Genomic DNA, 20,174 nt, shown 5'->3' with positions numbered 1-20,174 from the left:
TCTCAACGCGTCACTATTTTCGGGGCGCAACCCAGCACTCTTTAGCTAGTGGAGATGCCGGTGTAACATAAACAAATTTGCTCACCGCAAAATGCTGCATTTGTGGTCTGGAGGGCAGTTGTTTTACAGACGGAGTAAAAGGGCAGGGGCTGAAGCCCCCTTTTGTTGTCTATGTGTGCACGCCCCTTAGTGAGGGAGGTGACAGGGCCGTGTTTTAGCCCCTTAGTGAGGGAGATGACAGGGCCGTGTTTTAGCCCCTTAGTGAGGGAGATGACAGGGCCGTGTTTTAGCCCCTTAGTGAGGGAGATGACAGGGCCATGTTTTAGCCCCTTAGTGAGGGAGATGACAGGGCCGTGTTTTAGAGAAATGAGGCGGCTGACAAAAGCACCACTTTTTGAGGGGCCTCTCCTGTACACATGCAGGTTTAATGTCCGTCTTTAGTTCAATGTTTCTTTTGTAAACGCCATTGACAATGAAGTGAACATTTACGTCATAATGTCTCTCGTTACGTCATATTGTCTCTTTATTGTTTATGGCGTTTAATGTTTGTGTTTGCACCGTTTGTTTTACAACACCATGACATCACCTCATCAACATGAGTTAGTCTTTAATATATTTGCGCCCCTCACTTCACACAGGTGTGATTTATTTTCTCCACATGCTCTCCATCGATACCATATATTTTAATTTTGGAAGGGGGGGGGGGGCATGTCCAATTCAGTAGTTTAATGCCAGTTATCGCCATGCAGTTATATGTGATCATATCATATACCATTAACAATAAAGACAACATTGTCACTATTTCATTATGCTTCTGAATTACATTCCAAGCATTAGTTCTGCACGAAAAACACTGCTTGGGCTAAAAGAAAATGGCCATAGCCACTTGCCCAGGTGTGCCCAGCATTGTCACATTAAGTGCTGCATGGTGACGGCTGTTTTTAGCCCAAGGATTGTTTTCCGTGCAAAATTAAAGCTCGCAATGGATTCAGAATCATTAAAAAACCCTAGTTTGACACATAACATTGATTGATTGATTGAAATATGTATTAACAGTTTGCAGAATTACAGTACATTTAAATATGTATTAACAGTTTGCAGAATTACAGTACATTTCAAGCACAAACTCAATACAAACTGACTGTTAACTGTGAGTGGACGACCCAATTAAGCATTACACTTGTTTACAACAGGGTCCACCATGTTCAATTCATCAAAACATTTAGAGACGTACAAATAGACACTTCTATATAGACAAAGAACAGAACAGGAATTCATCATAAAGGAGGCAAAGCTCCCTCTGTACCTTCGTCAGGCAGCCTCTGTAGACATTTTTAAAGCTCAGCTCAAGACCCACTTCTACAACATTGCCTTTAAGTGATCTTATATTTTTTGTTACTGCTTGTTTTTTAATGTCGCTGCCTTGCTTCTCTTTTATGCTTTGCTTTTATTTTATTCTCCATTGTTCTGTAAAGCACTTTGAGCTGCATTTGATGTCATGAAAGTAGCCCCTTTCGGGACCCTACGTAAAACTTTTCTGATATTTTGTTGAGTTTTACGTTGGGTCCCTGCTCGCTACTGTACTTTCGTATGGAAATTCCTATATGCGGATATGGAGATTCTCTCTAAAATAGGACCCGCGGCATGTGACGCCATTATTTTCCTTGAGTTATTCTGAATTCGGTAACTTTAAGTAGCTATACATCCAGCTGCGAATATCTCCTGTGGCGCGGAAGCCGTTAAGTATTTTTAATCTTTGTTTGACCGATTTGGTCGCTTTATTTCTTCTTGTTTGTTTACCGTTTATTGTACCGCCTCCCGGTGTGCGGTTGGCTTGTGAGGCTACGTCCCTGCCTCTGATCTGCTGTGTCATAGCTATAGCGCCACTAGCTAGCCAGATAGGCGGTACAATGAGGTGTCAATAAACAAGGAAGGAAAAGAAGAATCCAAGCTTCCAAATCGGGCAAACATATATTAAAAATACTTAACGGCTTCCGCGCCACAGGAGATATTCGCAAAGGTATGTATGTGTACTTATACTTTACATATTCAGAAAGCCTCATACTGAAGAATATCGTCAAAGAGCGCGGGGAGGCGTTTTAACATGTAAACATGAGCCAGTAAATGTTTTAATCAGGTGGCATGGACGACGTGGAACAGGACCCAATGCACTGGGTCGAACAAATGTCAGAAACTTCAGTAGCATTTGGGTTCTGCTTGGAGGGCTATCATGAAAGGTGCTATACAAATAAAGTTTTATTATTATTATTATTATTATTATTAAAAAGGGAAAAGAAACCTGTATAGCCTACAGTGGGGGGGAAAGGGAGGGGGGGATTCAGATTTTTACTTAAAGCATAATATTTTGACATTATAAGCGATAACTGGCAGCTTGCTGGAATTGGACTGTCCCCCTCCCTCCCCCTCCCCCCCCCCCCCCCTTCCAAAATGTAATGTTGATGAAGAGCATGTGGGGAAAAGGTGGCGCTTTTATCATCCGTGTCCACATATATTTTTATTTTATTTTATTTGTTTTGCCATTAGCTCCCAGCTCCCATGCCATAGCTCCCAGCTGTTATGATGAATTCCGGTTCTGCTCTTTGGCTTTATAGAAGTGTATGTACGTCTCTAAATGTTATGATGAATTGAACAAGGTTGTAAACAAGTGTAATGCTTTATGGTGTCGTTCACTCACAGAGTAGTTAACAGTCTTTGCATTGAGTTGTACTTTAAATGTACTGTGATTCTGGCTCATTCTGCAAACTGTTAATAGCCTACACACTTCAATCAATCAATCCACATTGTGTTTAATGTGTTTAGCTCCATACTAACCAGGATGAGCAGGTCGGACACGGCCAGGCTGGCCAGGTGGTAGTTTAATGTGTTTAGCTCCATACTAACCAGGCTGAACCAGGTGGTAGTTTAATGTGTTTAGCTCCATACTAACCAGGCTGAACCAGGTGGTAGTTTAATGTGTTTTTGCTCCATACTAACCAGGCTGAACCAGGTGGTAGTTTAATGTGTTTTTGCTCCATACTAACCAGGCTGAACCAGGCGGTAGTTTAATGTGTTTAGCTCCATACTAACCAGGCTGAACCAGGTGGTAGTTTAATGTGTTTAGCTCCATACTAACCAGGCTGAACCAGGTGGTAGTTTAATGTGTTTAGCTCCATACTAACCAGGCTGAACCAGGTGGTAGTTTAATGTGTTTTTGCTCCATACTAACCAGGCTGAACCAGGTGGTAGTTTGATGTGTTTTGCTCCATACTAACCAGGCTGAACCAGGTGGTAGTTTAATGTGTTTTGCTCCATACTAACCAGGCTGAACCAGGTGGTAGTTTAATGTGTTTTGCTCCATACTAACCAGGCTGAACCAGGTGGTAGTTTAATGTGTTTAGCTCCATACTAACCAGGCTGAACCAGGTGGTAGTTTGATGTGTTTAGCTCCATACTAACCAGGCTGAACCAGGTGGTAGTTTAATGTGTTTTGCTCCATACTAACCAGGCTGAACCAGGTGGTAGTTTAATGTGTTTAGCTCCATACTAACCAGGATGAACCAGGTGGTAGTTTAATGTGTTTTTGCTCCATACTAACCAGGATGAACCAGGTGGTAGTTTAATGTGTTTTGCTCCATACTAACCAGGCTGAACCAGGTGGTAGTTTAATGTGTTTTTGCTCCATACTAACCAGGCTGAACCAGGTGGTAGTTTAATGTGTTTTTGCTCCATACTAACCAGGCTGAACCAGGTGGTAGTTTAATGTGTTTAGCTCCATACTAACCAGGCTGAACCAGGTGGTAGTTTAATGTGTTTTGCTCCATACTAACCAGGCTGAACCAGGTGGTAGTTTAATGTGTTTTGCTCCATACTAACCAGGCTGAACCAGGTGGTAGTTTAATGTGTTTTGCTCCATACTAACCAGGCTGAACCAGGTGGTAGTTTAATGTGTTTAGCTCCATACTAACCAGGCTGAACCAGGCGGTAGTTTAATGTGTTTAGCTCCATACTAACCAGGCTGAACCAGGTGGTAGTTTAATGTGTTTAGCTCCATACTAACCAGGATGAACCAGGTGGTAGTTTAATGTGTTTTTGCTCCATACTAACCAGGCTGAACCAGGTGGTAGTTTAATGTGTTTTAGCTCCATACTAACCAGGCTGAACCAGGTGGTAGTTTAATGTGTTTTAGCTCCATACTAACCAGGCTGAACCAGGTGGTAGTTTAATGTGTTTTTGCTCCATACTAACCAGGCTGAACCAGGTGGTAGTTTAATGTGTTTTGCTCCATACTAACCAGGCTGAACCAGGTGGTAGTTTAATGTGTTTTAGCTCCATACTAACCAGGCTGAACCAGGTGGTAGTTTAATGTGTTTTAGCTCCATACTAACCAGGCTGAACCAGGTGGTAGTTTAATGTGTTTTGCTCCATACTAACCAGGATGAACCAGGTGGTAGTTTAATGTGTTTTAGCTCCATACTAACCAGGCTGAACCAGGTGGTAGTTTAATGTGTTTTAGCTCCATACTAACCAGGCTGAACCAGGTGGTAGTTTAATGTGTTTTTGCTCCATACTAACCAGGCTGAACCAGGTGGTAGTTTAATGTGTTTTTGCTCCATACTAACCAGGCTGAACCAGGTGGTAGTTTAATGTGTTTTGCTCCATACTAACCAGGCTGAACCAGGTGGTAGTTTAATGTGTTTTAGCTCCATACTAACCAGGCTGAACCAGGTGGTAGTTTAATGTGTTTTTGCTCCATACTAACCAGGCTGAACCAGGTGGTAGTTTAATGTGTTTTTGCTCCATACTAACCAGGCTGAACCAGGTGGTAGTTTAATGTGTTTTTGCTCCATACTAACCAGGCTGAACCAGGTGGTAGTTTAATGTGTTTTAGCTCCATACTAACCAGGCTGAACCAGGCGGTAGTTTAATGTGTTTTAGCTCCATACTAACCAGGCTGAACCAGGTGGTAGTTCTATGTGTTTTAGCTCCATACTAACCAGGCTGAACCAGGTGGTAGTTTAATGTGTTTTAGCTCCATACTAACCAGGCTGAACCAGGTGGTAGTTTAATGTGTTTTTGCTCCATACTAACCAGGCTGAACCAGGTGGTAGTTTAATGTGTTTTGCTCCATACTAACCAGGCTGAACCAGGTGGTAGTTTAATGTGTTTAGCTCCATACTAACCAGGCTGAACCAGGTGGTAGTTTAATGTGTTTAGCTCCATACTAACCAGGCTGAACCAGGTGGTAGTTTAATGTGTTTTTGCTCCATACTAACCAGGCTGAACCAGGTGGTAGTTTAATGTGTTTTGCTCCATACTAACCAGGCTGAACCAGGTGGTAGTTTAATGTGTTTAGCTCCATACTAACCAGGCTGAACCAGGTGGTAGTTTAATGTGTTTTAGCTCCATACTAACCAGGCTGAACCAGGTGGTAGTTTAATGTGTTTTGCTCCATACTAACCAGGCTGAACCAGGTGGTAGTTTAATGTGTTTTAGCTCCATACTAACCAGGCTGAACCAGGTGGTAGTTTAATGTGTTTTAGCTCCATACTAACCAGGCTGAACCAGGTGGTAGTTTAATGTGTTTTTGCTCCATACTAACCAGGCTGAACCAGGCGGTAGTTTAATGTGTTTTGCTCCATACTAACCAGGATGAACCAGGTGGTAGTTTAATGTGTTTTAGCTCCATACTAACCAGGCTGAACCAGGTGGTAGTTTAATGTGTTTTTGCTCCATACTAACCAGGCTGAGCCAGGTGGTAGTTTAATGTGTTTTGCTCCATACTAACCAGGCTGAACCAGGCGGTAGTTTAATGTGTTTAGCTCCATACTAACCAGGCTGAACCAGGTGGTAGTTTAATGTGTTTTAGCTCCATACTAACCAGGCTGAACCAGGTGGTAGTTTAATGTGTTTTGCTCCATACTAACCAGGATGAACCAGGTGGTAGTTTAATGTGTTTTAGCTCCATACTAACCAGGCTGAACCAGGTGGTAGTTTAATGTGTTTTTGCTCCATACTAACCAGGCTGAACCAGGCGGTAGTTTAATGTGTTTTGCTCCATACTAACCAGGCTGAACCAGGTGGTAGTTTAATGTGTTTAGCTCCATACTAACCAGGCTGAACCAGGCGGTAGTTTAATGTGTTTTTGCTCCATACTAACCAGGCTGAACCAGGTGGTAGTTTAATGTGTTTTGCTCCATACTAACCAGGCTGAACCAGGTGGTAGTTTAATGTGTTTTAGCTCCATACTAACCAGGCTGAACCAGGTGGTAGTTTAATGTGTTTTAGCTCCATACTAACCAGGCTGAACCAGGCGGTAGTTTAATGTGTTTTGCTCCATACTAACCAGGCTGAACCAGGTGGTAGTTTAATGTGTTTTAGCTCCATACTAACCAGGCTGAACCAGGTGGTAGTTTAATGTGTTTTAGCTCCATACTAACCAGGCTGAACCAGGTGGTAGTTTAATGTGGTTTTGCTCCATACTAACCAGGCTGAACCAGGTGGTAGTTTAATGTGGTTTTGCTCCATACTAACCAGGCTGAACCAGGTGGTAGTTTAATGTGTTTTAGCTCCATACTAACCAGGCTGAACCAGGTGGTAGTTTAATGTGTTTAGCTCCATACTAACCAGGCTGAACCAGGTGGTAGTTTAATGTGTTTAGCTCCATACTAACCAGGCTGAACCAGGCGGTAGTTTAATGTGTTTTTGCTCCATACTAACCAGGCTGAACCAGGTGGTAGTTTAATGTGTTTAGCTCCATACTAACCAGGCTGAACCAGGTGGTAGTTTAATGTGTTTTGCTCCATACTAACCAGGATGAACCAGGTGGTAGTTTAATGTGTTTTTGCTCCATACTAACCAGGCTGAACCAGGTGGTAGTTTAATGTGTTTTAGCTCCATACTAACCAGGCTGAACCAGGTGGTAGTTTAATGTGTTTTGCTCCATACTAACCAGGCTGAACCAGGTGGTAGTTTTATGTGTTTTTGCTCCATACTAACCAGGCTGAACCAGGTGGTAGTTTTATGTGTTTTTGCTCCATACTAACCAGGCTGAACCAGGTGGTAGTTTTATGTGTTTTTGCTCCATACTAACCAGGCTGAACCAGGTGGTAGTTTTATGTGTTTTTGCTCCATACTAACCAGGCTGAACCAGGTGGTAGTTTAATGTGTTTTTGCTCCATACTAACCAGGCTGAACCAGGTGGTAGTTTTATGTGTTTTTGCTCCATACTAACCAGGATGAACCAGGTGGTAGTTTAATGTGTTTTGCTCCATACTAACCAGGCTGAACCAGGTGGTAGTTTAATGTGTTTTTGCTCCATACTAACCAGGATGAACCAGGTGGTAGTTTAATGTGTTTTGCTCCATACTAACCAGGATGAACCAGGTGGTAGTTTAATGTGTTTAGCTCCATACTAACCAGGCTGAACCAGGTGGTAGTTTAATGTGTTTTAGCTCCATACTAACCAGGCTGAACCAGGTGGTAGTTTAATGTGTTTTGCTCCATACTAACCAGGCTGAACCAGGTGGTAGTTTAATGTGTTTTTGCTCCATACTAACCAGGCTGAACCAGGTGGTAGTTTAATGTGTTTTTGCTCCATACTAACCAGGCTGAACCAGGTGGTAGTTTTATGTGTTTTGCTCCATACTAACCAGGCTGAACCAGGTGGTAGTTTAATGTGTTTTTGCTCCATACTAACCAGGCTGAACCAGGTGGTAGTTTAATGTGTTTTAGCTCCATACTAACCAGGCTGAACCAGGTGGTAGTTTAATGTGTTTTTGCTCCATACTAACCAGGCTGAACCAGGTGGTAGTTTAATGTGTTTTTGCTCCATACTAACCAGGCTGAACCAGGCGGTAGTTTAATGTGTTTTGCTCCATACTAACCAGGCTGAACCAGGTGGTAGTTTAATGTGTTTAGCTCCATACTAACCAGGCTGAACCAGGCGGTAGTTTAATGTGTTTTGCTCCATACTAACCAGGCTGAACCAGGTGGTAGTTTAATGTGTTTTTGCTCCATACTAACCAGGCTGAACCAGGTGGTAGTTTGATGTGTTTTTGCTCCATACTAACCAGGCTGGCCAGGTGGTAGTTTAATGTGTTTTTGCTCCATACTAACCAGGCTGAACCAGGCGGTAGTTTAATGTGTTTAGCTCCATACTAACCAGGCTGAACCAGGTGGTAGTTTGATGTGTTTTGCTCCATACTAACCAGGCTGAACCAGGCGGTAGTTTAATGTGTTTAGCTCCATACTAACCAGGCTGAACCAGGCGGTAGTTTAATGTGTTTAGCTCCATACTAACCAGGCTGAACCAGGTGGTAGTTTAATGTGTTTAGCTCCATACTAACCAGGCTGGCCAGGTGGTAGTTTAATGTGTTTAGCTCCATACTAACCAGGCTGAACCAGGCGGTAGTTTAATGTGTTTAGCTCCATACTAACCAGGCTGAACCAGGTGGTAGTTTAATGTGTTTTGCTCCATACTAACCAGGCTGAACCAGGCGGTAGTTTTATGTGTTTTGCTCCATACTAACCAGGCTGAACCAGGTGGTAGTTTAATGTGTTTTTGCTCCATACTAACCAGGCTGAACCAGGTGGTAGTTTAATGTGTTTTAGCTCCATACTAACCAGGCTGAACCAGGTGGTAGTTTAATGTGTTTTTGCTCCATACTAACCAGGCTGAACCAGGTGGTAGTTTAATGTGTTTTTGCTCCATACTAACCAGGCTGAACCAGGCGGTAGTTTAATGTGTTTTGCTCCATACTAACCAGGCTGAACCAGGTGGTAGTTTAATGTGTTTAGCTCCATACTAACCAGGCTGAACCAGGCGGTAGTTTAATGTGTTTTGCTCCATACTAACCAGGCTGAACCAGGTGGTAGTTTAATGTGTTTTTGCTCCATACTAACCAGGCTGAACCAGGTGGTAGTTTGATGTGTTTTTGCTCCATACTAACCAGGCTGGCCAGGTGGTAGTTTAATGTGTTTTTGCTCCATACTAACCAGGCTGAACCAGGCGGTAGTTTAATGTGTTTAGCTCCATACTAACCAGGCTGAACCAGGTGGTAGTTTGATGTGTTTTGCTCCATACTAACCAGGCTGAACCAGGCGGTAGTTTAATGTGTTTAGCTCCATACTAACCAGGCTGAACCAGGCGGTAGTTTAATGTGTTTAGCTCCATACTAACCAGGCTGAACCAGGTGGTAGTTTAATGTGTTTAGCTCCATACTAACCAGGCTGGCCAGGTGGTAGTTTAATGTGTTTAGCTCCATACTAACCAGGCTGAACCAGGCGGTAGTTTAATGTGTTTAGCTCCATACTAACCAGGCTGAACCAGGTGGTAGTTTAATGTGTTTTGCTCCATACTAACCAGGCTGAACCAGGCGGTAGTTTAATGTGTTTAGCTCCATACTAACCAGGATGAGCAGGTCGGACACGGCCAGGCTGGCCAGGTGGTAGTGCACGGTGCTCTGCAGGTTCCGCAGGGTCTTGCGGGTCAGCAGGGTGTACAGCGTGATGGAGTTGCCCAGGCTGCCCACGGAGAACAGCACCATGTACACCACGGTGACCGCCACCTTGGAGTACACGTCCGTGTTCACGTCCAGGTCCTCCTCGTCCTCCTCGCCGCCGCGGTGCGCCGTCCCGTTGTGGTGGTGCAGGTCAACGCCGTCCAACAGCGAGGACCAGCCGGACAGGGACTCGTTGAGTCCTCCGTGCTGCCCGCCGTGGCCGCCGAACAGCCTCTGCGTGCCGGTCAGCGCGCTCCGCAACAAGCCGCCGCCCGCCGCCGCCAAGTAGACGTCGCTCTCGGAAAGAGTGAAGTTTACATCCATAATAATGTCTTCTTATTGCGTGAATGCGAGTAACAAACCATCGACGGGGAAAGGAAAAGCATGTGCTGCTCGTTTAGATTCTGTGCACATTGGTTTGTCTGTCACTACTATAGTCACTTTGTCAGGTAGATTTCACTTGTTGTGTTGTGTTGTGTGTTAGGCTATGGAGAGAGAGAGAGAGAGAGAGAGAGAGAGAGATGGTGGTTGCACACAGCACACTGGACGCGTTTTTCTCGTTAAAACGATGGAGAAACGCAGCAAAAAATCCGAAAAACGCGCTCGGTGTGTGGAGACCTAGAGAGAGAGAGACGAGGGGAGCCCGTGCGTAAAGAGGTGTGTGGGGAGAGAGAGAGAGAGAGAGAGAGAGAGAGAGAGACGAGGGGAGCTGTGCGTAAAGAGGTGTGTGTTTGTGGCGGAGCCTTTAGCTCTGACTCACTGAGGAGGGTCTGAATGTTACGGATCAAGTGGTGTCGCTTTTATTATGTGGTGGTAGAAAGGCAGGAAGGAGGAGGCGGGCTTGGCTTTGAACCTGGAACGGTGATGTATATAATGTGACCATATTTGACCGAGGGGCTGCCACCCACCGTACAACCTCCAGCTTTTCACCATAGGAGAAAAACTTTTTTTTTTAACCCATTCTGACCTGAGATCAGATTCTAAAAATGTCTTCTACATCCTGAGAGTTTTCTGGAAAAGCTATGTTTCTGTCAGTCGTTCTTCGATTTTTCAAAAATAGCAGACATATACAAGCTGGCGCGCTATGAGCTTGTAGATCTGCTATTTTTCAATAGCTAAAGCATAACATAATGCTAACACCAAAAGGGGTTCCCGCCCAGAATGGGTTTCATTTTATCATTTTTTATTTTGTATTTATATTTTATCCAAAATGACTTAATAGCACAGGCAGACTCTTCACATACTAGAGCATAACCTCCAGCTTTTCACCATAGGAGAAAAACTGAATTTATTTATTTTATCATTTTATCATTTTTATTTGTTATTTATATGTTATCCAAAATGACTTAATACAGGCAGACTCTTCACATACTAGAGCAAAAGCTTTTTATCCAATAGGATTGGGGAGCAGAGCCTATTATAATCATGATGATCAGCTCACACCTGGGCCCGGGCGTCGACCCCTATAATGCCTGCTTCCCCAGTCCTTCCCCATGTCTGTTCAGTTCTGCCCCAGTCCTGTTCTTTTGCCTCCTGTAAGGATTCATAAATGTACAGTTATTATAGTTATAGGCCCTCATTTATCAACCGTGCGTACGCCAAAATATGGGCGCACGCCGAAATTACCGACATTTTCGGCATTTAACATTTCCGGCAAAGCTTGAAATTGAACTTGAGTAGGACAAATAGTCACGTCTGGTCGCGAGCTGGCGTACGCTGTTTTTCTGTTTTACACAAGCGGAGCAGCCTTGTCTGAACTGCTGAGAGGCTGCCACAGGCATCAAACATATGTATTCACTCCTAAAATGTTTATATAAAAGGTATGTATAATGTATATGGGCTACATGTAAAAAATAAATAAATAAAAATGTTAGGGAATACATGTGTCATATGAAATTAGTAGGAGATAAAATCGCGCAATTAAAAACAATGTTGCAAGAGATGCTTAAGCCATTTAAACAGTGTTTTGCATGAGCGCATAGGCTACATGCGAGGATTTGGGCTGTCTGTGCTGAAATATTTCCATGACGGGACGTTGGAGAGTAGGCTATAGTGCAGCAGCTGCTGCAGCTCAGCTGCGGAGAGTCCCAACGTGCAGGTATAGCCTACTGTAGCCTAATCTACAGCATGAAGGCCGATGTCTTTCTTACGGTATGTGCAATATAATAAACCCGACGCGTCGCTCGAATGCCAAATGTACCGTGCCAGGCTCCCAGCGCAAGTGGGAACTGCATCGGAGATATAGGTATATTACCCAGCCAGCCCATGCACCAGCCACATGAGGCTATGGTTTTGGCTGCACATTCATATAACAGTGCATGACTAACGACTGCGAGGCAATCTAAATAGACTGGCGAACGTCGGAACGTGCATGGTCAGTTGGTCACGGACGGACCACTGTGATAGAGAGAGACAGACAGACAGACAGACAGACAGGACAGGAGGAGCACCTGAAAAACAGCAGCGTGTGTGTGCCTATTTGTTATTTAATTATGGTTCACAGGTTCAGGTTTTCGTTCACTAATATATCTTGTTGTATATTAAATTAAAAATACTTTAATAATTTAATATACAACTAACAACACACAGTTAAAGTTGCAAATAGCGATATGTGCGTGCGTGCGTGCGGGGGGTGAGGGGGAAGCGAAGCGAGAGGAGAAACAGACAGCTTTTTTTAATGTGTCATGTAGGTGCGTGCGTGCATGACAGCAAGGCAAGCGAGGTGAGAGGGAAACAGACAGGGACCCTGCATGAATTAAATAAAGTTGTAGACCTACCCTGTCACAGGGTAGGCCTACAACTTTATTTAGTTGTCTGTTTCTCCTCTCGCTTCGCTTCCCTTGCTGCCCGCCTCACCCCCCGCACGCACGCTTTATTTAATTCATGCAGGTGTTCGTTCTTTATTTGTTTAACAACACACCAGTTAGTTGGGCTTGCAAGTTGCGTGTGCGTGCTGTACATGTGTATGAGAGAGGGGGGTGAGGCGAGCAGCAAGGCACGGGAGAAACCTATTTTTTCATGTAACCATGGTTTCAGGAAACGTATTGCCGTTGTTCATGTCGCAAAAACGAGGGCGAGGCTTGATTTCTTAGGGCGTGCCAGATCAAATTCAGCCGTGACATTTATTAACGTGAGAACAAAATTAAGGAAGGATCAGCTGTTTGCGATCACTTTATAAATGCCGTGGCGACGTGGGTGTACTACGAAACCTGCACTCGAATCTGTGGCAGATTTTACACTCGATTGATAAATGAGGGCCATAGACCGTATCAACCCAAGCATTAACACAGTCATGCAGTAACTTTGCCCTGTTTTTTGCAGTTGCTGCATTTACAAGATTTCCGTATATATAAACATTCAGATTTCAAATATAAAGTACTCACAGTGTCCCACGGGTGTTAGTTAGTAGCAGCGCGAGCGATTAGAATTGCTGCGTCCCGCGTTCTTTAATAAAAAGCATTTTTGTCCGAGCTCTCCGGCTACTTTTTTCAAACGGGGTTCGTTTGGGAAATCCACAGTTGCACACCGGGAGCGCACTCGCCTATTAGTCTGTATTGGCAGGGCGGTCAGCGTACCTATATCGAACACACCGAGTGCCACCCTCCTCCCGACCGATAGGGGCGCGTAGTTGAAAGCCAATGGCAAAATAACACCTCGGATAAAAATGCTTTTTATTAAACAACGCGGGATGCAGAAATTCTAATCGCTGGCGCTGCTACTAACTAACACCCGTGGGACACTTTGTGAGTACTTTATATTTGAAATGCGAATGTTTATATATTTTAATTATTTGTAAATGTAGCGTCTGCAAAAACCAGGGTGAAGTTGCGTCATGACTCTCGTATGAATACGAGAGTCATGTTTACAGGGCTAATACAAGTCCTGCCCAAGAAGACAGACATAAAAGCGGAAAGGCTTAACTTTATTTTTTAACGGAAGCGTTCCTTCAGCGAACAAGACAAATCTTGTTGTGTGTCAAAATCACTTCACGGTAGATTCTTATGAAAACGTGGGGATGCATATGGCTGGTTTCAAGATTTCAAAGATTCAAGATTCAATAATGTATTTGCCATGTCAACAAGTTGATAGGAATTTGTCTTGGTTCATACTCAACATATACAGACAACCATAGATACACAAACAAGAAGGACAGTACAATACAAAAACAAAAACCAGCAGCATAGGAAATTACATTCAGTTTTTTAAAGTGCTATATGCATATTTCTAATTCACAGCAACCAGGTGGATTCTTATGGAAACTTGGGGATGCATATGGCTGGTTTCTTATGGATGGTTTCATATGGATGGTTTCATATGGCTGGTTTCATATGGATGGTTTCATATGGCTGGTTTCATATGGCTGGTTTCATATGGCTGGTTTCATGGTTTCATATGGCTGGTTTCATATGGCTGGTTTCATATGGCTGGTTTCATATGGATGGTTTCATATGGCTGGTTTCATATGGATGGTTTCATATGGCTGGTTTCATATGGATGGTTTCATATGGCTGGTTTCATGGTTTCATATGGATGGTTTCATATGGATGGTTTCATATGGCTGGTTTCATATGGATGGTTTCATATGGCTGGTTTCATATGGCTGGTTTCATATGGATGGTTTCATATGGCTGGTTTCATATGGATGGTTTCATATGGATGGTTTCATATGGCTGGTTTCATATGGCTGGTTTCATATGGATGGTTTCATATGGATGGTTTCATATGGCTGGTTTCATATGGCTGGTTTCATATGGATGGTTTCATATGGATGGTTTCATATGGATGGTTTCATATGGATGGTTTCATATGGATGGTTTCATATGGATGGTTTCATATGGATGGTTTCATATGGATGGTTTCATATGGCTGGTTTCATATGGATGGTTTCATATGGATGGTTTCATATGGCTGGTTTCATATGGATGGTTTCATATGGATGTTTTCTTATGGCTGGTTTCATATGGATGGTTTCATATGGATGGTTTCATATGGATGGTTTCATATGGCTGGTTTCATATGGATGGTTTCATATGGATGGTTTCATATGGATGGTTTCATATGGATGGTTTCATATGGATGGTTTCATATGGATGGTTTCATATGGCTGGTTTCATATGGATGGTTTCGCAGCAACCAGGTGTCTGATGCGGGAATCATTACCAACAATCCGCCATTTAAATGTAAGTACTTTATAATGTTTCCTGTGTTAACTCTGTGTGCTGTTTTGTTTTGTAGTGATAATTCGACACAGACTCGCAGTACAAACGGAGCATTTATCACATTTAGGCCGCCAATTTTCAACCCGACCAGAAATTAAGCAGACATGTTCTATGGCTCTGTATGTGAAATTCTGTACATACTGTATGTAACAACAAGAGCCGTTCTAGGGCTAGGGTCTCCTGGGTCTGGTCTGTCTTTCAGACCGACTCCAGGATAGTGTACAGTACTGTCACCGTGATTATTCATTTATTTCTTCTTTGGAAATGTTAATTAATTGAAAAACACACAAAGTCATTGCTTCAAAGCCTCCTTTTATGATTAATTCCTTTTCCTGTTCTGTTCTTTGGCTATATAGAAGTGTCTTTATTTGGTAAATGGTAAATGGTGCATTTATATCGCGCCTTTATCCAAGGCGCTTTACATAGACCCATTCACACACACACATTCATACACCTTTACATAGATTGTGCATTCACCCATTCACACACACATTCATACACCTTTACATAGACTGTGCATTCACCCATTCACACACACATTCATACACCTTTACATAGACTGTGCATTCACCCATTCACACACACATTCATACACCTTTACATAGACTGTGCATTCACCCATTCACACAAACATTCATACACCGATGGCGTCGGAAACCATGCAAGGCACCAACCAGCACTTCAGGAGCAATCAGGGGTTCAGAGTCTTGCTCAAGGACACTTCGACACTAACTCTGGGGGAGCCCACAGGGTTCGAACTGGCAACATTACGGTTACCATCCGGCCACTCTACCGCTGATCCACCGCCGTCTTTGTACGTCTCTAAATGTTTTGATGAATTGAACATGGTGGACCCTGTTGTAAACCCTGTTGTAAACCCTGTTGTAAACCAGTGTAATGCTGTCGTAATGGTGTCGTCCACTCACCGTTAACAGTCTTTGTATTGAGTTTGTGCTTAAAATGTACTGTAATTATGTTAATACATTCATCAATCAATCAAGTCTCTCTGTAGCCTCCTCAGGGTGTCCTTGTAAAAGAGAACATGCTCTCAAGGGTCTCCCCTGATTAGATAAAGTTAAAAAAATAATAAATAATAATAATTAGGGAAGTCCCTATTTTTCCTTTCCGATCCGATCCCGAAACCACAATTTCTGTGATAGCCGATACTGAATACCGATACTATCTTTAGCTATTGCAAAATTGCAGATCTACAAGCACATTTTTTCAAAAATAGCAGACCTACTACCTACCTAAGCTCGTAGCGCGCCACTGAGTGGCGCGCTACGAGCTTAGGTAGGTAGTAGGTCTGCTATTTTTGAAAAGTCGTGAAAAATGTGGTGCAAATCTTTGAATATACTAATAATATTCTTTCAGAGCGAACGTTTTTAACTCAACATTTCAGACGGTGGTCGGCTGGCCAATTACATATATATATTTTGGGGTCCTTGATATGAAATATTGAGCACCACTGATGCAGAAACATGAGGTATTATTATAATAAATACTGAGCACCACTGATACAGAAACATGAGGTATTATTATTATAAATATTGAGCACCACTGATGCAGAAACATGAGGTATTATTATTATAAATATTGAGCACCACTGATACAGAAACATGAGGTATTATTATTATAAATATTGAGCACCACTGATGCAGAAACATGAGGTATTATTATTATAAATATTGAGCACCACTGATGCAGAAACATGAGGTATTATTATTATAAATATTGAGCATCACTGATGCAGAAACATGAGGTATTATTATTATAAATATTGAGCACCACTGATACAGAAACATGAGGTATTATTTATTATTATAAATATTGAGCACCACTGATACAGAAACATGAGGTATTATTATTATAAATACTGAGCACCACTGATACAGAAACATGAGGTATTATTATTATAAATATTGAGCACCACTGATACAGAAACATGAGGTATTATTATTATAAATACTGAGCACCACTGATGCAGAAACATGAGGTATTATTATTATAAATATTGAGCACCACTGATACAGAAACATGAGGTATTATTATTATAAATATTGAGCACCACTGATACAGAAACATGAGGTATTATTATTATAAATACTGAGCACCACTGATACAGAAACATGAGGTATTATTATTATAAATACTGAGCACCACTGATACAGAAACATGAGGTATTATTATTATAAATATTGAGCACCACTGATGCAGAAACATGAGGTATTATTATTATAAATATTGAGCACCACTGATGCAGAAACATGAGGTATTATTATTATAAATATTGAGCACCACTGATACAGAAACATGAGGTATTATTATTATAAATATTGAGCACCACTGATACAGAAACATGAGGTATTATTATTATAAATATTGAGCACCACTGATACAGAAACATGAGGTATTATTATTATAAATATTGAGCACCACTGATACAGAAACATGAGGTATTATTATAATAAATATTGAGCACCACTGATGCAGAAACATGAGGTATTATTATTATAAATACTGAGCACCACTGATACAGAAACATGAGGTATTATTATTATAAATACTGAGCACCACTGATACAGAAACATGAGGTATTATTATTATAAATACTGAGCACCACTGATACAGAAACATGAGGTATTATTATTATAAATATTGAGCACCACTGATACAGAAACATGAGGTATTATTATTATAAATACTGAGCACCACTGATACAGAAACATGAGGTATTATTATTATAAATACTGAGCACCACTGATACAGAAACATGAGGTATTATTATTATAAATATTGAGCACCACTGAACATGAGGTATTTCAGAAAACTGCCAGGATGCAGAAGAAGACATTTTATAAATATCGACTAAATGGCTTAAAAGGAAAAGTGTTTGGAGGGCGCCTCGGCACCACTGCGTCAGAGTGCATTCAGTGAAGATTGTGTTGCCGAGTGTTAATGACCCAGTGAGTGTTATTAAAGACTATAATTATCAGAGGACACAAACTGAAAGGAAATGTGATCAATGCACTGTAACAGAGCATGCCATGTTTCTGACCCTCACTGATTTTCTCTCTCTCTCTCTCTCTCTCTCTCTCTCTCTCTCTCTCTCTCTCTCTCTCTCTCTCTCTCTCTCTCTCTCTCTAATCAGATACGTTCACTATGATGTTCAGTTGGCCTGTGAGGATATGACAAGTGGGCCCCCAAATAATTGGCAAAACATTTCTATAGCTTGTAGATCTGCTATTTATGGAAAACGTGTCGCACATCTTTGAATATATATTCTCTTTCAAAGTAGTGCTTTTTAACTTAAATCTTTAATTGCTTCTGGGGGGGGGGGGGTCCCCTGGAAAAAACATGTTTTCAGATCGGCGGCTAATGGGTTACAAAACGGTGGGATAAAAGTGTGCTTCTGGAAGAGGGTTACACTGTAACCCAGGTTCTCTGAGTGGAGAGACTGGCTCTCCACTACATATTATTCAATATGTACGGGAACTGACCCCACAGGGCAGTGTTCATGGATATCTCTTTAAGACACATCTACTATGGTGGCCCTGCCCAGATGCCAATCAGCGGGCTATTCCCCGCGGGCTAGCGGGCTAGTCTCGAACACGATAGAGAACAGCATCCAAAGTCACACACATTGGTCACGCTCACATGAGGTTTTTAGGAGAAAACAAAGAGTGAAATAACATACAGAACATGTTCAGTATAGTATATATATTTACATATTGATGTACGTGTATTTATATACATATTCATTATAGTATAGCAGGACTGGAATTGAGAACGATAAACAATAAGCAATGATCATGGAACCAAAACAAACCAAACCGAGAGTTATTATTTATGATTGTCTGTGCTGATAAACAATATTCTGAGTGGCTTTATCTGTCCTTTACAGCATGGGTTCCCAAAGTTGGGGTCCGGGGACCCCCAGGGGGAGAGTTCCAGGGGGTCCCCCAGCTAAATGATATAGTTTGGAACCCTTATGGGTCTGTAACTCTGAGAGTGTACGAATGTAATGTAATTTGTACACTCAGTTAGTTAAATTAACATTGATTTTACAATAATAAATTGGGGGTCCCAGAGATAGAAATGCCATTAAATGGGGGTCCGTCCGTAGCCTAAAAGCATGTAAAAACTGGGGGGTCCTTGAAATTAAACGGGTTGAGAATCACTGCTAGAGACGTAAATGTCTTCTCTCATGGGGGGGGGGGGGGGGTCCCTGGCATTCCTTTTCTAATGGGGGTCCGCGGGGCTAATTAGCCCATTCTGAACGGGAACCCATTTTGGTGTTAGCATCATGTTATGCTTTAGCTATTGAAAAATAGAAGAACGACTGACATGTTTAGAATCTGATCTCAGGTCAGAATGGTGTTAATCAGAACCAGTGTGTGTCCAGTGGAAACCTTGTGTGAATCTGATCTCAGGTCAGAATGGGTTAGTGTCAATTTGGGGTGGGGGGGGGGGGGGGGGGGGGGGGGGGTCTCTGGAACAACATTTGGGGCTCGGTGGCCAATTACATACCATTTTTGTGGTCCTTGACATGAAATATTGAGAACCACTGATATAGAAACATACTGTAGCTATTTCAGAAAACTGTCAGGATTTAGAAGAAATGTCAGGCCAAAATGCTCTGTAAGATGCTCTACCTTGCCTGGTTTAATTATCGTGTCCCAGCGATCTAATCACCTGGCCACTGCCAGACGAAAGCGACGGAGATGAGCCGTGTTTCTCTGCGGCGGTCATACATTTTTAATGCATAAAAGATACATTCAAATGGAAATACTGGGCCGATCTTCGTGACAGTTATGTTGTTATGTTGCCACGTACACACGTTGCCCGTTTAATCTCTACGGAGCAATAAGGGACAGACAGTATGTGGGTGTCCTTGTTTTCTCAACCATACTGTATATTTCATTCTTATTAATAATACATTGTACATTAATATTTATTTACAACTGAAGAACTCCAACTGGCTACAGTGCTGTTTATCGGCCTCCGTGTCAACAGAGGCTGTTTATATGAAGCATCTTGTGAAATCTGCAGGAGGCATATGGCCCAGACATGATAGCTTACTGTACTGTACTGTACTGTACTGTACTGTACTGTACTGTACTGTACTGTACTGTACTGTACTGTACTGTACTGTACTGTACTGTACTGTACTGTACTGTACTGTACTGTACTGTACCAGTGTTGTTTTTGGCAGCAAATTTCTATTTTTGTTTTAGTCATAGTCTCTTGAATAGTTTTCACTTAGTTTTAGTCACATTTTAGTCACCTGGAATGTTCTAGTGTTTAGTCTAGTTTTAGTCGACTAAATGTCATACGATTTAGTCGACTAAAATGTGTTTTGACAGGCCTTGATGTCGTTGTAATGACATCTTTTACACTTTGGTTGCATGCTGAAAATAGCAGCTATACAATCTCACACTGCGACGCGTTGTGA

General features: G+C 42.2%; 1 protein-coding gene across 1 annotated transcript in view; it reads right to left on the bottom strand.

Annotated features, from left to right (window-relative positions):
• Positions 1-9,824, bottom strand: part of LOC310862163 (neurotensin receptor type 1-like) — a gene marked incomplete at both ends in the record, with an annotated part of 144,048 nt that extends 134,224 nt beyond the window's left edge. The window contains one exon of the mRNA XM_083769897.1: positions 9,408-9,824. Within this exon, the coding sequence (XP_083626023.1) occupies positions 9,408-9,824 (417 nt within the window). The remainder of the gene's footprint in view (positions 1-9,407) is intronic.
• Between the last annotated feature and the right edge of the window lie 10,350 nt (positions 9,825-20,174).

The sequence above is a fragment of the Protomyctophum parallelum genome (assembly GCF_964188405.1).
Source record: "Protomyctophum parallelum genome assembly, chromosome: 7".
Lineage (NCBI taxonomy): Eukaryota > Metazoa > Chordata > Actinopteri > Myctophiformes > Myctophidae > Protomyctophum > Protomyctophum parallelum.
The sequence above is the reverse complement of the archived record's forward strand: the minus strand, read 5'-3'. Positions and strand labels throughout refer to the sequence as shown.